Source organism: Rousettus aegyptiacus, unplaced genomic scaffold (assembly GCF_014176215.1).
Source record: "Rousettus aegyptiacus isolate mRouAeg1 unplaced genomic scaffold, mRouAeg1.p scaffold_m13_p_13, whole genome shotgun sequence".
NCBI classification, from domain to species: Eukaryota; Metazoa; Chordata; class Mammalia; order Chiroptera; family Pteropodidae; genus Rousettus; species Rousettus aegyptiacus.
The window spans coordinates 67,661,426-67,681,826 of record NW_023416288.1 but is presented as its reverse complement, the minus strand read 5'-3'; the positions used below and the strand labels follow the sequence as shown (position 1 = coordinate 67,681,826).

The 20,401-nt window shown below is 36.8% G+C and overlaps 1 protein-coding gene across 6 annotated transcripts in view; it reads right to left on the bottom strand.

Annotated features, from left to right (window-relative positions):
• Positions 1-20,401, bottom strand: part of AASS (aminoadipate-semialdehyde synthase) — a 52,383-nt gene that overhangs the window by 7,140 nt on the left and 24,842 nt on the right. For all 6 annotated transcript variants that reach the window (XM_036230983.1, XM_036230984.1, XM_016125180.2 and 3 more), the window contains 8 exons: positions 15,771-15,830; positions 15,531-15,598; positions 13,016-13,137; positions 12,699-12,825; positions 9,303-9,413; positions 9,102-9,210; positions 6,997-7,137; positions 1,264-1,431 (listed from right to left, as the gene is read on the bottom strand). In XM_036230983.1, the coding sequence (XP_036086876.1) occupies positions 1,264-1,431; positions 6,997-7,137; positions 9,102-9,210; positions 9,303-9,413; positions 12,699-12,825; positions 13,016-13,137; positions 15,531-15,598; positions 15,771-15,830 (906 nt within the window). The remainder of the gene's footprint in view (positions 1-1,263; positions 1,432-6,996; positions 7,138-9,101; positions 9,211-9,302; positions 9,414-12,698; positions 12,826-13,015; positions 13,138-15,530; positions 15,599-15,770; positions 15,831-20,401) is intronic.

Sequence of the window (20,401 nt, the reverse complement as noted above, 5' to 3'; positions counted from 1 at the left end):
GAGAAGGGTGGGAAATTATCTTAGGAAGCAATAAAGGTATTAAAATATGAAATAATTTCTGTTAGCCATTGGGTATTTCACCATCTAAGTATGGCCAACTAGTAATTTTCACATTTCTAAAATATTGTATTATTCAAACTGTTCAAAGGTTACTAATTAAAGAACTCACATTTATTTGCTCTAACCCAATGAAAATATACGACAAAGAGAAGAAACAAAAAAGCAATACCCCGAGCTTGCTTCTAGGATCTGATAAGTGCCTGAGATCTCTTTATTTAACATCTAAAACACTGAGATATTTTCGAGCTACTTCTTAATCTCAGAAATATATTTTTATGGTGACCTCCAGAAATGAATTTATCATTTGTATTCATTCATCAATAAGCATTTAGTAAATTGCTGCCGTGTGTCAGACTTGTGCTAGGAGCCAAGTCCACAGAGATGAAAAATGCAGTCCCCGCCCATGAAGAAACTGCAATCCAGTAGGAAAGGTCAGATAAGTCAAATGAATAATGACTACATGGCAGTAGAATATTACAGGTGCTGTGATAGAGGTAAACACGGGGCTATGGGAGCACAGAGGAGGGAACGCTCCCATCGACGCGGGTGTGGAGTGGGGGAGTCAAGGAGAAAGAGTTAAGAAAGAGCCTGTGGGAATGTGATATCAGGCTGGGTCCGCAAGAACAAGCGGGCGACAGGCAGGTGCAGGAGAGTGTCTGACGTATCCCATCACACTTGGGAAAGTGACACTGACTACATTTCAGCTTTAGGGATATAAAACAGAGGCTGAAGCTGATTGACACATTTTATCCCACTGACCTCAAAGACTAATGAGATGAAAATTATATTTTTAACTATGAAGAAGATGGACATTTTCATTCTCACTGGATCTGAACCTAAGAGGCTGAGGATGCTGCTACCATCCTGCCACCCATCATGTGGAGCCTGGGACTGCAGCCAGCACCTGAAGGAAGAGCTGGGAGGTAAAGAGAAACCAAGTCCCAGTGAGGTCATTGACCCCCAAAACTCCTTACACCTGAAGCTAATCTTTTTTGCCTGCCACCTACTCCTCATGAGCCCCAAAATCCCTTTTTGTTCAAGCCATTTTGAGTTTTCTCCTAAAACATCCAATAAACAGTCCAGACCAAACAGACTCCAACCTGGTTCATCATCTTAGTTATTTTGATTACTAAGAAGAATGAAGCATATACATCTCTTATGTCAAAACGGGGAATGTGTTTCATCTTCAATACAGCCTCTTACCTTGTATCTCAGTGTCCCCCGCAGCAAAGTGTGAGCAGACGGAATGCCATAAACCTCAGCATATTTGGTGCTGTCTCTGTTAGGGTAGCCTTCCAAATTTAATCCGGGGTAATAATCCATGGGAGTAACCGCGTCGAGAAAGGACATGCCCCCTTTGACATTCACAACCTGAGGAACATGGAAAAGGCATATTGGGGCAATGAATCATGCGTTGTTTGCAAATTAAGGACATCAAAGTTTTAAAAGAAAACAATAGAGGACTGAAAAAAATCTTTTACGAAGCTATCATAATCAACATCCCATACTCAAGCTGTTCCACTATAATCATAATCCACAAGGCCATTCTCTCGAGCTTTAAAATCTGACATAAACATTTCATTTTTTTACTAAAATCTTATTTTCTACTTTTTCTTGCCCCTGGATTAGATGGCACTGACTCATGTCCCACCTGAGTTTTGTTTTGTCTTTAAATAAACAAAGCTAAAAGCAACACATACTCACTTAAATGGCTTCTACGCTCGAAGAGAAATGGCAATATTGTCAGGCTGCTTTTTCCTCACTCCCATCCCCCTCCGAATGCCACACCAGGCACTGGCCTCATGCACTTCACTCACACAGCAGCATTTACTTTCACTGAGCACCTAGTAGGTGTGTGCCAGAGTCCCGCTCATTGAGGACAGAATAAGGAGGGTGACGAATAAGGTACGATTCCTGTCTCTATTCACTTCTTTATTCATTGAACAGTTACTGAATGTCTACCAAGTGCCAGGAGCCGTGCTGAAGTTCCTATAAGGAGCTCACAGCCTAGACTAGTCAGCCTTTAGTGTCTGCTGGGGACAGGGAGTCAGGGAGATGTCCCCTCACAAGAAAACAAAGCAATAAACATACAGTGAAACTCAGAAAAGTGCTACCCTGGGTCTGACTGCTGGTGAGAAGTTAAACCACTGTCTCCCAGGCTCTGTTATCTCTCAGTTATGCTTTTACCCACAGCCCTTGCCCCAGCGCACACGCAAAATACAGTGAAGTTTCTTTTTTCTTTAATTTTGATTAAAGGCCTGTTATTTTTGTTTGTTTGTTTTTTGATTTTTAGTTTGTGAGGTTCGTAATCATCCTCGAGATAACAGAACATATCCTGGAGTGATAAGATTCCGGCGAGGGTGAGTGACTGGTGGCCCTGGATTTTGTCCTGTTTGCGCCACTGGAAACAATTTCTGATCATGTGTCTGAAGCTGCACAGAGCAACCCTGCACGAGAGGGTTGCCAATGTACCTTCAGATGGATTCTGAGGAATTCGTCCAAAGGAGTCTTCAGCTAATTTAATGATTCCCAGAGTTTATTTGCAGATAGATTCTGGATGTGTCTCGGTATGAAAAAAAAAATGGAAATGCATGTCTCTATAGCTGAAGCCCCAGAAGGAAATGTGCCATGCTGGCTGTGGAATCATGCCTTGTGGCGTCCCTCCATTTAAAAGGCTCCCTTTGCAGAGCACCGAACACCAGCTAAAATTCCAAGAGTGAGAATCTGAAGGAAGTGAGAAACACTTTCCATTTAATTTTCCTATAAAACTCTTCTGGACTTCACAGTAAACATTTCCAGAGGGATCATTTCTGTACTGTTTCTTTAAAATTAGTTTCTTCTATCAAGATTCTAAATTTTAAAGAAAAATCTATTAAAAAGGCAATTGTTAACCTTTTGGGTATCCACATCCATCTCATTTCCATAACCTATGGCAGTTCTAAAGTTTTGTTTACTTGTTTAAAGGTTAGGAAGTTTTTTTAAAGAAAAATTCAATAAAGACTTCTATATTCCAGCACTTTACTAATGAGAAATAAATCAACTGGTTTATAAGTCTATCATGAGATTCTTGTGAAGAAAATAAGAAAATGTAAGCTGAATGGTAATGACGCATTTAGAGATATTGACACCTGCCAAAGCAACTTGACCCCTAAATTACCAGGTAATCATTATTATTTGACATCATGTCAGAGTTGTATTTCTAGTGGCATATCATGGGGTTCATTAATAAGCCCTGTGCTGTTTAATATTTCATTAGTGACTTGGATGAAGACAGAAAGACAGATTTATCTATTGACAGAGAATATGCATTTTTTCCTTACTCGACAATGCTCCCTTCCAAGACCCATTCCCAGAAGAAACAGTGGCTCATTATTCACTGCTGTTGTAGGCTGCTCTAAGTCCAACTCTTTTACACACACACACACACACACACACACACACACACACACACACTCACCTCCCAACCAAAGAGAATCACAGATAATAAGCTTGACTGCTAAACTAACAAGAAATATAACATAAGAAATATTCAGACAATTATTTACTCAGGGCCCAGTGTGTGCGAGGTGCCTTATACACATTACCTTTAATCCATGCAATAACCAGTTTTTCAGAGGTGAAACCTGAGACTGAGTCAGATCTGAACCCAGAGGCAGATCTGAACCCAGGTCTATCTTTCTCCTATATCATACCGATACCCTCGATTGTGCTTATTTCTGGACCAGTATCTTGAGAGGGGTACTGATTGACAGGGTACAGCATTCCAGAGTGCGCCATAGTTTTAGACTTGAAAATTACGTTAAGCATAGCTGTAAGCAATAGAGAGCAGCGACTGCTCCTGATTTTCTGCAAAGGAAGAGCTGGGTGCTGCAATCAAAGTGAACTTGACTTGCAGGCACACTTGAGAGCTAGGAAACCTATGTCACTGCTGTGATGGCAAAGTATGGTCTTGACTATGTTTAGCTGGAGGTAGCTTGGGGGAGAAGGCTGCAGGAGGTGATGGCGAAGCTCTGCCACATCACTCCCAGGTGCCATCAGTATGGGAAAGTGTCCCAGTACCTATGGAGGGAACAGACCTGAGAGAAGACATAATCACTCTCTCCAAATATGTGGAAGGAAATCAGATTTGTTAGAAGTAAGAGCCAAAGTTAGAAGCTAGAAATAGCACCAGTGACTGGAAAGTACTCCAAGAATGTAGGGCAATGAGATATGTCTTAATTCATGGGCCTCTGCTCAAGTTGCTGGGAAAGTTGAAGGCTTCGACTTTGAGCAGAAGCCAGAAGTCACCTGGCTCCCCTTTGTATTCTGTGAATTACGTAAGGATTGCTCCGCGGTCACAGGGGGGATGAAGGGACAAGAATACAAGAGGCTGTTGGGCTGAGAGACAGAGTGATACACTTGAATTACTGAGTGAATAATACAGCATCCGGAAAACTCTTAGACACAATCAAAGTGCGGGAGTTCAGACAAAAGAATAGTGAACGGGAGCTGGAGTGGTCAGGAAAAGATGCATCCACAAGAGGAAACTTGAGTGGGACCTTGAAAAAAGTATCATTTTTGCAAAGAAAAGAAAAATATCATGTTTTCTTTGGGTGTCCTCCACAGTGTCAGGGAGATGCAAAAAGCACTCTTTTTTTTTTTTTTTTTTTTTTTAACAAAAGGAGTTCAGGATGAAAGGGAAAAACTTCAGATTCAACAAATACAACTACTGCAGCCTAAAAACAACCTCTTCCTTTTCCTGAGTTCTCACCACCATGAATTTCTTTATGTAACTAATGTTTGATAGGGATTTATGAGCCTGACAATGTGCAGTTATATGCAGATTATAATCCATGTGACCTCACTGAGATTGACTGCAAGAACCCTGCAAGGTTGGTATTATTATGTTTATCTTCATACATGCAGCCCAAAACACAGAGAGATTAGATGATTGTTCTAGTGCCATCCAGCCAGTGATGGCAGAGCTACAGCACACAGCTGGACTCACTGATGTCAAAGCCCTTGCTCTTTGGATGCACTCTGCTGACCCTTTCACTGTTCTCATCTCTGTCATTTATATGGTCTTCTGAAAATAAGCATTTGCCCAACTGAAGCAAGAGTTTTTCCTGCATTTACATGTTAGTTTATAGCAAACATAGGCCAGTCTCTTTTTCACAACTGCAGAAGGTAGAAGGAGCCATTGAAATGCAACAGGAGATAGGCTGTGGCAGATAAACACACATGTCCTTGGTACAATGTCAGACTGAGTTTCTTGCCCAAACCTTCATGATTCACAGAATGGGGGAACTGGACGGAACACCAGCGCTCACAGTACACATCCAGCGGCTGATGCCCAGGGGACCTTTACAACTGCCTAGCCTTTGGTGACACTGTGAGGGATGCCACCATTTGGAATTCAAGAGTTCTTTTTCATATCCTGAAACATGTGAATGTATCTTTCCAGCATCAAAGTTAAGTGTCTTGTTGTTTGGTAGAGTTTTAAGTACAGCTGAGGTCCTCTGGTAACTAAATTGGTTTTTCTCAAATCCAGCCACACATTAGAATCATTTCAGGTAAATCAGAAGCTCTGGGGACAGGGCCCAAACATCAGCATTTTGTAAACTGCCCTAGTGATTCAATGTACAGCAAGGCTGTGAGCCACCCTCTCTTGTAGGTACAGCAGACCGTGGCTGATAATATTCACCTTGTTTCTAAAGAGATTCTTTCACTTTTCTCTTTTGTTTGCACACAAAATACATTTATATTCACAGATATACTGAGAATTTATAATGCTGCTGCCAGAATAATCTTTTTAAGACACACATCTGCTCATATAGCTCATTACACCCTGCAGAGCCACGACTAAGGTGAGGTGAGGGAGGCACGTAGGCATGAATTTAAAGAAGAACCCCTCAGCTCGGTCATATTTGCTCCCAAATATGAGTCTTTCCTTACAGTTAGAGGAAAAACTATGAAGTCAGACGGATATGACTTGGATACCGACTGTGCCACTTGTGATCTCTTTAGCTGTGGCTGTTAGCTAAGCTTCTTAGAGCTGTTTTCTCCCTTTTAAACCTGATAGAGTTGTCGTAAGGATCAAATGAAGTCGCCGCTTAGCACAGTCATGAGCGACGGCATCCCTGCCCAGCTGGTGGCTTCTTATCCTGCAAGGCCAGGCACATCTTATCTTCTCTCTTAATTCTTCTCCCCGCCTCCTCACCAAGGTCAAATCAAATGCCCTCTCATCTGCATCGTGTGGCACTTTAGCGTGCTTTGAAACTTCTCTCACTCAATTATAGCTATTATTTCAGTGTCAGTCTTTCCTGCCATGAAGCAATCTGGTAAAATGAGAAAGAAAACGCTTTGGAGTTTTAGACCTAAGTTTGAATTCCAGTTGAATGATCTTAACCTTCTCTTTCAGCCACAGTTTCCCTCTTGAAACATGATGAAGATGACACTAGACACAGAGAACGTTTACATTCTGGTACACAGCAGCTAGGGAGGAAAAAGATTAGTTTCTTTTCCTGATCCACCAAACCCTCCAATCCAAGAGCATCTTCATTCCAGCTGAGTTCTCTGAGGTCGGAAACCTCAGTTGGTGTGACAACCTTTGGAGCCTTGCCCCAAAGGCCAGTACACTAGTAGACACTCAGTAATTGTTTGTCATGCTGAAATAACTCACAAGATGGCTGATATTTACATACTCAAAGAAGTGAGTTTTCCAAAAGCAGAAACAACTTGCAAGAAGAAGAGGAAAGAAGGAGCACAAGTTTTGCTGGGGACCATGAAGAGACACACGAAATTGTACAGAAAATCTACACCAGGAAACACTGAAGGAGGAAAGGATGGAGGACAGGCAGGACAGCCCTGACTAAAGGGCCCTGGTGTCGGGGAGGAGGCTGGACCTTCTGAGGCGGTTGCTGCAGGTTCGCATTCCTAAGCTCTAGAATCCTTCACCTTGCCATTGAGGAGGTAGGTGGCGGGCTGCATTATGTTCGTCAAGACTCCCGTGGGACTCCAGCTAAACTTGTATCTCAGAGGATTGTCTGAATATTCAGGGGCTGGAAGCCCACCACAGTAGGAAATGTAAGATTCAATCTGTAAAATAAAGAATCAATAAATTAGGGAGAATTAACAGTAAGTTAGGGAGAATATTGTACCTAAGTAATTGAGTATGACATGTATGAGATAAACTTGCTATAGTTTTTCCTTTCTTAATATTACTAAAAGGCTTTCCAAAATACATCCTTAAAGCCAAACACCCTTTGATTGTCATAGTTACATTTTATATATAATTATTTTTTTAAAAAACCCTCTAGAGATTGTGACTAATGTTTTGTCCAGTTAAAAATCCAAATATTCTTCAATTCTGCTTGGTCAGTTCCTCCTGATTTTTGTATTAAATTATATATCTAATTATAACTTGATTATATATTATTATTGTATACAATTATAAATAATTAATGTGTAATTAATGTATGACATATAATATGTAATTATAATTAATTTGATTATATATTTGATTATATATTATATATAAAAAGATTTAAAACATCTCACCTGATTCATCACATTTTCATATCCATATGTAAAAGGTATTTCATTTATCAATGGATGGATGATATTAAAAAGAATTTTTCCCAATTTTAAAAGTCAAATCTTTTTTAAATATACCAACATAATATTTTACTGTATAAGATGACAATCTTAAAAAGAATTTATACATGTATCATGTGGAACATTTTCGCATCTAATTTATACTTTGCAAGATATTTGACAATGTACAAAGAATACCCAGCTCTTGGTGGTGACTATTTTGTATTACAATTTATTTACAAAATTTCATCACATAATAGTAACTACCTTTTTTTCAAAAATCAGAGTTGGTGCTATAAAAACTAGTAAGATAAATTGTTAACCTTACAAAAATCACCTGAGCGCCACTGTTCCCAGGTATATTATTGTTAAATAAAATGACTCTAAAGTCTGCATGTAGATTCTAGTTCTGATTATACACAGTCATTTTGAAGCACGATCTAATTAGATTGACAGGAGAAAGTGGAGGACCTGGCAGCCCTATCAACCTATATAAGAGGTGTACGTTAACCAGTTGGTTACATCTTTCTAGCTATACCACTTTTTATTTATAATGGGACCACTTGGTCGCCCCATTATGCTAAGACATGGTTCCTTTAGAAAAACCAAGGTGTTCTCTAGACCAGCTAAACTAGTCAGCAGGATGAGTAAAAAGTGACTGTCGGTAATGAAAAATGGTTTCATTTCTTTGAACTTTTTCTGTTCCTTTTCTAGAATCTATCTTTTTTCTGATTTTGAAGGCTTTGAAGATTTTGTCTTTTTCTTCTTGATCATAACATCAATTTCCAATCTTCCTTTCTCATCAGATTGAGAGTCAGTTTTATTTAATTCTTCATTGTATTCAGAATCCAGTGCTGGGCCTATGAATCCAGTCTGGACATCTTTACTGCCTGAAGTGAGTATGGAATAAGATGGACTTCCCTGTTGTAAGCTCTTGTAAAACCTGCTTTCACTTTGGGATCCTGCTTGGAGAAGGGGTTAAGTTTGCCTCTCTAGCTGCTAATTTCCATGATATTCTCAAAGTCTTCTTTCATCAAATAACATGCATCCATATGAGCAAAAACATTCTGTAATCCTTCTACCCCATGTAAGGTTAAAGGCTGTACAAGTGGATTCTTTATATGTAACATATAATCCATATTTATAGTCCTTTTGCTGGATTAAGTTCTGAGACTCCTGTGCAGTCTAGATTCGAAACAACAAAATCACCAGTCTAAAATCTTTTATTAAACCAAAATATTTTAGTAGCATCTATTTCTCTAAAAATAAATTGCTAAGACTTGGGCATTGTTTTGCCATGCAGATATTTCTGTGCTACAGAATTTTACTTGAAATTTCTAGTCGAAATATGAATTAAATTTTAGCAACACCTTTAATTAAAATTAGAGAAAGACTATTTCCAAAAACGAAAACCTGGATGCTTGCATGTTTTCCTAAATGGGGTTTTGGGTGTAAATTGGACTCACTGTGGCTCCTACTTCTTTGGCCTTATCTATTGTTTCCATTGCCAACATGTGATCAAGACCAGGGTCCAATCCCAATTCTCCAATGACTGTGATGCCAGCATCTTTCACACTACAACAGATGAAAAGAAGAGGAAGGAAAAGTTGGGTATAAAATAAAAATAATGCCATGGAGCTACTTCATTAAAAATGACTGAAACTTACCTCTTCTCTAATTCTTTTAGAGCTGGTGTGATATAGCTTGCAGTGATCATGTTAACTTTGCTTGTGATGCATGCCTTGGCCACAAGAGGATGCAATACATAAGGCAACAAGCTTAAAAACAGAGGAAGAAGCTAATCAGAAACGTCCTTTTCCAATTCTACCTTCCAATGCACCTTTAACTGCACCAAAGCTGATACACTGCTCTGATTAATTTATTCTCTGAGAAATGATCAATGGCTCCTGAGGACTACAAAATAAATGCATCCTGTTAGCACATTTAAAACTCTCCACAATATGGCCGTCACCTAACCTTTCCATTTTTCTCCTTCCATCTCCTCCAGAAACCATAAATAGGAACCTAAGAAGCACTGTAACTCTCCACTACCAGCCTTCGCTTTGGCAGTTCCAAATCTTTCCTCTTACTGGGCCTTCTACTTATAATTCTCCCTCTGCTTACCCATCCCCATCCAGGTCATACCTTCCTTAAAGAAATGTCTGAAAAGTTATCTCCTCCAAGAAGACTTCTCCAAAGCCAGATCTCTGCCCTTTTTTAAGCATCCAGCTATTTCTTCATAACATTTAATGGAATTTATTCTATCCATCCTTATATTTCTATGACTTCCTGTCTTAAGGTGCCTTCTAAAAAATAAAGTTGCTGTTTTTTTTTTACCTCCACATCTCTCAAATGGCTATCAGGATGAGATGAGACTTAGTTAAGGTGGCCTGTGTGTTACATTGAAGAGTAGAGTCTAGGAAGGTCCAAGGTAGAAGATAGGCTTTAATGATATTGACTGGTATAAAAGTTATTAAAATAGTGAAAAGTCTATATGGTAAACAAAAAAAGAAGCTGTACTTAAATTTTTAACTTTGAATAAGTTTTCTAAAAATTTGGTTTAAGTGTTTTAATTTGGTATCAGGACTATACAATCACATACAAAAAAAATGAATTTCCATAAATGTTGATATAAATGAGTATATTCATGTTCTATCCAAGGGATAATAAAATACTCTGTCAATTGCTTAACAATATTTAAGTTCTACTAGCTTATTGCCTATTTGGTAAAGCAATCTACAGTGTATCAATTAAAATATAAATAAAAACTCATAAACATTATACTATATCACTATATATGTCAAATTCATCTTGCATACTTTGAATTTTCTCTATTTCACATTGAGTTAAATAATAAAACCACCTTTCAGACTTTTAATCCTCCTCAGGTAAATAGAATAAATATTGATAAATATATTTGTCATCATACAGAATAAAATTGTGTACATATTTTGCCAATATTAATATAAAAGATCTTGAATGATCACTAAATATGGTAGCCCTTTATAAGCCAATGAATGAGATACTTGCAAAATTCTTTGTTGGAAAAGTATTAATAGGAAATGTACAATGACATCATCTTAAAGGATAAATGGAGATTTTTTTAAATCACTTTCCCCACATTGAAAACTTGCCTGTAAAAATGTTATCAAGATCTAATAATATTTTTTAATTTTGACACTATCTGCAATAACCTAATAAAAAGCTGAGAGTTAAAATGTTAAGATTGTGATTGATGGTGACTTTTTTAGACAAAGGGATTAGAGTTCATAAATCACTGTGCATGTGACATAGTAACTAACCAAGGGGACATAACTCAAATTATTTGAGTTGACTCCAACCCAATTAACTAAAACACTTGGAAATGCCACTTATGAAAACATACACAAAATACTCATGGGATTTTCAAAGTAACTTAGCAAACTGGATTACTATTTGCATTAAATTGATAAAAACTAAAATTGAAAATTTAAATCTATGAGGATTTAACATATTCTTATAAATTCATGTGTGTGTGTGTGTGTGTGTGTGTGTGTGTGTGTGTGTGAATCCTAGCATTTACTCAATTTATTTTGGTAGTCCCTATCACTATACTTACATCGAAATGTTGTTTCTCCAACTTAAAAAATAAAAAATTATTTAAGGAACACTGCAAGATAACGATGTATAACAGCATTACCACTACTCAGCAAAGAAACTCGATCAACTGAAAAAAATTAAATATAAAACAGATTTTGCTAATGCTAAATCTTACAAAAGGCCACCACCAGTTTGCTAAATTTTAAATTCTGAACATACTAAATTATTGTTTTTATCCATTATCTTGTCATATTTTGCTTCAGATTTAATTCAAAATATATTTTGTTATTTTTTTTTATCAGAAAACAATGTTATATTTGAGGTCTATTGGTCATTACTAAATTTTTGCTGAATGAAATTTAATATTAAATTTGTATAGATTAAATAATGTTTTAAGTGCCCAAAATGAGTGTATATTTAAAGATATTAAGAGATAATGCAAAAGTTTTACTTAGAATTACCTTTCATTATATCTGTTTTCCAAGACTGTACTTTTTTTTAAGTAGGACATCACAGAACTGCCTTCAACAATATCATTGGAATTTAATCTAGCTATGAATTCTAGCTATAAATGACCAGGTAACTTTCTTCTTTCCATCTTGGACAAATGATATTATAAGAATAAATTACTATTCTCATCACTTTGACATTTCAAAACCAAGTTTAATTATAAAATGAAACTTGTGTAGTTCTGTTTCTAGAAGTTATCTGAATTTCTATTAGAAAGTAATAAATACCATATTTCAAAATCTGTTCCTTTAATAAAATATAAAATGATCATAAAAGTAGAGGATCTATTCAGTTTCATTTAAGCTTTATAAATCCAAAGGATAAAATAGTTAGCTACCAAAACATATAAAACAGGAATACCTTATGACCCAGAAATTCCACTTTTAGGTAGATACTCACTAGAAATGTGTATGTATGGTAATCAAAAGACAAATACTAAAATGTTCATAGCAACATGATTCAAACAGCCAAATTCCAAAAACAACCTAAACATCCATCAACTGTCAAATGGATAACAATGGTATATTCGCACATGGAATATTACACAGCAATGAGAATGAAAAACTACAATCTCAGACAATAACATAAACAACTTTCACAATCACAATGATGAATGAAAGAAGGCAGCCACAAATGAGAAGATAGCAAACAATTCCAATCAACAAAGTTAAAAACTAGCAAAAACTAATCTATATGTTAGAAACCAAGATAATGCTTACTCTTGGGGTAGGTAAATGGGAAGCGGGCAAAAGGAGGGATTCTCGGTCCATATTCTGTTTCTGGTTGTGGATGAGAATGAAATGGTGTGTTCACTTTGTGAAAATTCATTGGACTATACACTTAGGATTTGTGCACCTTTCTCAATGCACAATTCAATTAAAAGGTTTACTTAGAGAACAGAAGACAAGAGAAAATAAGGAAAGAGAAATAATAACAACAATATATATGACAACCATTTCTTGCTAGATACTAACCTGATGACAAGATCTTGTGTTGCCACCAAGGAGACCAATTTCTCTTCTTGTTTACCAATGTCCATGATAACAGGATTAATGTTATATTTCTTGCCTAACTGTTCAATTTGATTCTTTACGTCAGAGCCTGGTAAAGAATTAAAAAGTCCAATTTTTAGATTTCCTTCCATTAGAGAGCAAAACACATTTTAAATCTTTAAAAAATTATTTTTCAAAGTTTAGAAACAAAATAGTCATTTGAAATTCACAGAGTAAACATGCCATGAAATCAGTTTTTCCTCTCTTTTAAAAAAGAAGAAAAATTAGGGCTTCTTTACCTACTGTTATTTCTATGTTGTCATCTCTTGACAGATACTCCAATACAGGCTCAGATACATAACCACTTCCAAGAACCAAGACCTTTTTCTTGGTAGCCATTGAAAGTGACTGAGCAAGTTCCCTATTTAAAAAAAGAAAGAAATGGTGGGGGACAGGGGAATCATTTAAGCAAAGAAAAAAAAAATGTAAATAACAAAATCTTGCTGTCCCTTGGTTACCAAACTAAAACTTAGGCTATGAAGCAATAATTTTTCCCACATTATTCATAAGAACCTCAATGGCAGTTTCCCATACCAACATTTTTTATGAATTATTTTAGCTTTTTTTATGATAAACAGTAGACCTCGACATTGCTGAGGTGCATGTCCATAGACTTTAAAAAAATTCAACTAGTGAGGCTTAGATGCTGGACCATGGCTTGTCTTACTCACGAATGAGTGACTTGTCTCACACACTGTCCTTTTGGGGACATTATTTAAAATTGTACTAGGAGCTTTACCTCAGAAACCTTATTTTCTCCTCTGAACAATCTGAGGAAACAACAATCTGAGGAGGAGCTTATTATTATTATACATATTAGATATGTTTGGTCATTTATCTTTAGGTTCACTTGAGAACAGTTGAAACCATAACTTTGAGATCATAAATGTCATGTGTCAAATGTTGAAACCTAAGATAATTTACTAGGCAGGATTTTAATTCTTAAACTTAACAGTTTATTCTCTTAGCATTTGTGCCTTCCTGACAGATAACTCTTTTTGTTTCCAACAAAGTATGACCTTCAAGGCAGTGACTAAGCTTTACTGGTCTTTATAAACCCATTAATGCTCAGTTTAATCTGCCTTGCCTATAAAAGGTCTTTTGAATCAAATTCCCAGATAACAGTGTAAAACCGTGGACATGGCCTGGTGCCAGGGACTTGAGCAGTAGGCTCTGTTGTTGGAATATCTTAGGCCAGGACATCTCTTAAACACCAATGATAAGTGAATTAAAATAAATATAAAATGTTGCTGTCTCTCTTCACCCCCAACACTCATACTACCAATGAGGTGAAGTCCCCTTTAACTTCCACCCTTATCATATTTTGCCTCCTGAAAGAATCATTATTATTTGGTTATCGTACATCTTTTCGAATAACACTTTCTTTAATTTCTGTAATTATTATTTTGATGTCTAAATATAAAGTGCTCAAAATACATTTTTAAAGACTCGCTCCTAGATTCTACTACAGTCCGTCTCATCAGCACCCTCAAACAATCCAGGTTAATAATCACTGCGCTAAATGATGAAGAGGACATAAGAATAAGGCAGGGTGCAAGATTCTACCAGGAAAGGAGGGCAGGCAGTCCTAGCAATTAGAGCCAAGTAGACCTGCTGCTACATGAACTATGGTCTGTAAGAATGAAGACATCTTCATGACTGGTCATGTTACATACATCATTAGGATTAGCAATATAAGAGATCATCAGGTGATGAGAATCAAAAGAAACAGAGAGCTCTGAAAAACAAATGCATGTGACATGTCCCTTATAAGAAACTCCCCTATGGGGTTATAGAGCTAGCGACATTTAAAAAAGAAAAAAAAAATTATACACTCTTGCTGTCTTACGCCAAAATATTTCATTGATGTGTAAAAAGTAACTATAAGTAAACTAACACATATGGAAAAAGCATAACAGTAGTATACTTGATATTTATTTACTTCTTGTAGGTAGAACAGTTGAGAAATAAGATAAGGCAGTTTGTTAGCTTGTTTTGTCTGTTACTGATTTTCCCACTCTGGTCTCTCCTGAGAATTTAATGCATGGGTTATTTCGTTTGATATGAATAGATCAGTGGAGCATGCATAAACACAAATCAAGTGCAATCATCTGAAGTGGACCAGAACATTCCAAAGAAATGTTAATGTTTTCAAACTTTGAGTAAAAAAAAAAAAATCAATTAAGGAAACAAGGGTCTTAGCTGAGTACATTTCTATAAGAACTGTTCTCTTAGGCAGATTTACCACATTATTGTTTGGCACCTTCCTCCTAGGTACCAAAATCCCCAGGGAAAACTGACCTCTGATCACTTTCTTTCTTCACAACTCATAATTTCTAACCAAGAGCCCACTTTCCTAAACATTACACTAAACAAAAGAGAGTCCAAACCCTTAACAAAAATCCAGACTGAAAGCACCATAGAAAGGATTAGTGTGCTCACTTTCCTTTGAGAAAGTAACTGAGGCATAGTAACATGCAAATGTCAGACAAAGAACACGAGCCACCCCAAGGAAAGCACGTTTAGACTTTTGCTTGCTTATACATAAGTCTACATAGGATATTAGAAAGCCCAAAAAGAATCAGACTGTTCAGGAGAAAAATTATTCACTCTGGTTTCAACCAGTCATTTAGTTAAGATTGCCTATATTTATAGACATTTTCAAAATTTACATCTTGTATAAAGCCAGTCTCATGAACTCACTTTGAAACATTAAAGAAATACTCATCAGACCAAGATAAGAACAATGCTTACCTGCTCTCTCGGAGTTTCTGGATATATTTATACTTATCAGGCAATGTACCGTTGGATGTAATCACTGCCTAAATGTATATGATACAAGACATTTCTTTAATATCCACATTTTAGTTCCACAAACTTGAGCTCATGACTGATAGAGAAAGATGGGGAGAGATAAAGGGAAGGGAAAGAGGGGAGAGAGGTTGGTGATGAAAAAAAAATACATTCATGGGAAAAAATATTTTCATAACTTACATCTCTCACCACAGGAGAAAAATTCTGACTTTCAAGAGGCTGTGTTGCATCTGATAATATCTGAAAGGAAATGAGATTGGTCATAGATAAATGACTACAAAGAAGGCTTCTTGGTGTTTGTATCCATGATAAAATATTAGTCAAAAGAAAAAAAAATTAGAAAAGTTTTCTGAAGACCATCGAATGTAAATAATTCGTAATAGAAGTCTTGTACAAGCAGTAAATTCTGCCCTACAAGAACATGCTACTTCAACACAAGCTCCAATTTTAAAACTAAAATTTGATTACAATTATCTTTGCTTACTGAAAACATGAACAAATTATCCCTCCCCACCAGTTAAATATGTCATATTGAGCATGCTGGCAAATATCAGCACAATCTTTATAGTCAGAGTCCTCCCTTAGAGGGCCCATTTCAAAGGTACAAGATGTTCTATTAGAAGTAGACAATAGGCCTTCCAAATAGCAAGCCACCAACCTTACAATAGGGAGTCTCCCTCAGGTAAGTACTAGTTTTGTATATATAGGAACATCAGCATTCCAAAAGTGCCAGGGAAAATGACTTGACCAAGTAGACCTTAAAGAGGTATCTATACGCTTCCCATCATCTCAGAAGAATGAGCCAGGTGGCCAACAACAAAAACCATATCTCTCATATTAACAACCCAGCAACCTTCTAGTACTCCTATTTTTCTATGAAAGTATCCAACTCTTGACTAGACTGCCAAAGGATAAAATCATAAAATCATATATGTCATATAAACCAGTACTGTTGCTTCTGATGATCAGGCATTGGAGCCAATGAGATGATCATTCCTCCCTTATCCATAGGCTAAGGTCTAGAACTCACTCAACTAAGAAAGAGTAAAGCATAGCCACCAGATGCTGTCAGGAGAGTATTTATCTACTGTATTAAAATAAATATAAAACTACTCTCGTGTATCTAAAATATGAGACACCTAGGCTATCTATTTCTAGGATATTGTCATTATAAAAAGAGTTAAGATAAGCCATAACATTCTTTCTTTGGGAAGCTCATGGAATTAACACACCTGAGGGTCCCCACACTGTTTCTTTCTCCCAGGTGCCTTTGAAGTAGTCTCTTAGCAAGCTGACTCCTCTACCTACCAACTCTGTCTACAGGCCAGAAGCCAAATGAGATTTGAATTTCATTTAGCATATAGTTAAACTCTAAACTTTCTCTGCTCTTAATCTCTAATTCTATAGCTTTCTTTATGCCTTACTGGGACCATGGGAACCTTTCATCCTTCTATTTATCTTCAATCTAAAACACAAATCTGATTATTTCCCCTGTCCCTATTTAAAATAACTTGGTAGCTTTCCCTTGCCTTCAAGATAAAGTTTCTAGCTCCCTAGGTGGCCTAGAAGACTTTCTACAGGCCGTTTCTGCCTCCCCAACCTCAACCGTCCCCTTTGCCTCATACCCAACACTTCAGTCCTAATAACCACGTGGAGATGCTTATCTGCATCATGCTTTCACATGCCCCACATACTATTCCTCTACCTTGAACTCTCACTCTCTGTCCTCCAAGGTACAGCTGAAGATTCACCTCCTCTGTGGAGTCTTTAGCAAAATTTGCCCCCAAGCATGCCTTGAAGGTAGAAACTGCACTTGGCATCTTGCCATATGCCTGCTACATTATAAAATGGCAAATATTCTATTAATATATTAGTGGATACATGCAATAATTATTTAAAGTTCAATGGATTTTTCCCCCAAGAAAACTAAATAATTGTCATGAGCTAACGTAAAGACAAACATAAAAGACAACATAAGCCTGCTCAATTACTACAGTAACAATCTCCTTTGCTAGAATTCAACCATTACAAGGGCCCTGAAGCATATGGTATGACTTGTCATTTTCACATATAACACCTTTGAGAGCTCATCATTCTTCCCCATAATTTCAAGCTATTTACCCTGATGTAAGACCCTTTGCCCAGCACACTTACCATTGCTACATCATATTTAACAACTCACAGAATCCCCAAATTCAATAAACGCTCTCCTGTCTCTCCTGACTTCATCACAGTGTGCCTCCCACTCTCATGCAAATGAATGGATTCTATACATCTATCAAGAGCCAGCTCAAATGTCACCGCTTGCATTAAACCTTTACTAACTTTATCCAACAAGACAGAGCCTCTTCACAACTTCATTAGCACCTTTCAATGGTTGTCACAGTCTACCTTATGGCAGGTTGACACACTTGTCTCAGTGTCTCAGCCTCTTCCAGGACATCATGCTTCATTCATGTGTGTGCCTTGTTCTAACAGACAATAAATATCTATCGAATTCAACTAAAACAAAAATTCTATATTGCTTCAAAACAATAGTGTGTGCCCTGCAATGGTACAGAATATGCAGGGACCCTAAGTCAAAAATGAGAATCTGAGGGGAGATGTGGGGAAAGAGTGTGTATACTTAAAATACGGTTCCCATTCAGTTATCGGAAAAGTAGACAATATACTTAATATTTTAGTTATAAGCAGGTATGTATGTATGTGTGTGTGTGCGTGTGTGTGTGTGTATCAAGACTACGAAATAGAGACAGTCATCGATTTTCACAAATGTTCAGTCTTTAAAGAATTAATGCTGAGATAGATGCCCCAAAGGCAATCCCACCACACTGTCTGGAGACCTATAGTGATTTATAAATGAAAACGGTATGACAATTTAGAGAAGTTGGCTTGCTCATCAGACATCTAAGCAATACCACTTGCCTCAGAGCTGACCGAAAATGTCCCAAACCTCACTGTCTGACGTTCTTCACCTTGTCACACTGCCTAAAAGCCTATCGACTACTGATTTACATAGGTACCAGCACATCACCATTTTTAATGTATATTTTCTATCTAGCAATGATGATGGAAAATATACATTGCTCTTTTCATGTACAATGCATATCGTATATTCTATCCAATCACTCCATTGAATAAAACTAAATAATATATTAAAAAGCTTCAGTTTTTAAGTTCAAAAGGCAGTAAAGACGTGCCGAGCCATAATTCTGGAGAAGGAAGCCCGGAGAGATGTGTCCAACAGTTGGCACCACTCTTCCTAGGTGTAGTTGCCATGTGGATGCAGGGGTTGGGATGCTGAGAAGTTGAACAGAAAGCAGCAGAGACTGAGAAACTCAGCCGGAAGCTGACTTTAAACCATAGGACAACAAAAACTGGAGTTTAAGTTCTGCTGAAGATGATTCTATTCAATAACAGACTTTCATCTGGTTTCCTGAAAAACTATATTCTAAAATAAATGGTAAACTGGAAAATTTTCAGTTAAGGACTAAAGCTCAGCTTTGAATCACTTCCACTCCAAAATGAATTGAGATGTTTTTCTCCTAGCTTTTCTCCCTGTTAAAAACAAAGGAAATCTTCTCTGGAGAAAATTATCACAACATCCAAAACCTCAATTCATCTCTGAAATTTTATATACACAATATCCAGCATTCAGTCAAAAATAAACAGGCACTAGAAGTGATAAGAATTGACTGAAAACCAAGAAAAAGAGTAAAGCAGAGAATATGAACAGTCCCAAGAAATTTACTAGAATTATGACAAGTTTAAACTCTGATTAATGTTTTGCAAAAATAAAAATTCCTCCCAAAAGGCAAAATTAATCCACAATTAGAAGTCAAGACAATAAGTGCCTTGAAGAAGGAGAATGGCAAAGTACTGGGAGAGGCACAGAGGGTTCCTGGAATGCCAACATTATTCTATTTTTTACCTATGTAGTGTTCACATTAGAGTCTTTGTGACAATTTATCAGGCCGTATACTTATGAATCACTTATCTGTAACATTTTAATATTTTACACTATTATATAATATAAAAAATTATATTTTCTTCCTTAATGAAAATTCTATTTAAGAAACATACTTATTCCTCATTAGTTGCATGGGCTAATTACACCTTACTGAGAAAGTATTAAACTGGCTTGCTTTTCTCCTATCATTTATATGAGATCAATAGTACTGAATGTATGGCCATTTTCATTAAGGACAAATAGGAATGAAAAACTGTGTTCTAAGGTCCAAAAGAAATAACCTTCTAATTTAAATCTTGAAAAATAATGATTTTTGAGTTGAAAATAGCTTGTAACAACTTCTTAGAGTGGTAAATGATGTTAGAGCAGTTGAAGAAAAAAACACTTCAAGAAATTTACAAATCTATACACAAGGCAAATTCAGTATTCAACATTTTTCATAGCTGGGTCTAATAAGATACGAGTTGCATTGAAAGGCGTGATTTTAACATTCAAATAGATGAATTAAAGCCAAGGACTAACCAACAGCTCTTCTATCTACTCCAAACCTCTGTTGGAGTCCAGTCGATTCAATCAAGGCATTACAACTGGGGAGTTATGCTGTAGGTACAAGGGACTAAGCTCTAGCAGACCATTCCTCCAACTGATAAACTCTAAACAAACTACAAAGGAAAACTAACTACATGAGGGCTTCAGAGAATGAAGAATAGTAGGCAGTTTGGGGGAAAGCGTCAAAACTTAGAAGAAATAACTAGCACAGTAGGTGAGTTTCCCGTTCTTTTGGCATTGCCCTGAGGATGGGCTATGTAGTGTGAAGAGAAAAAAGAAGTGCGACAAGTTC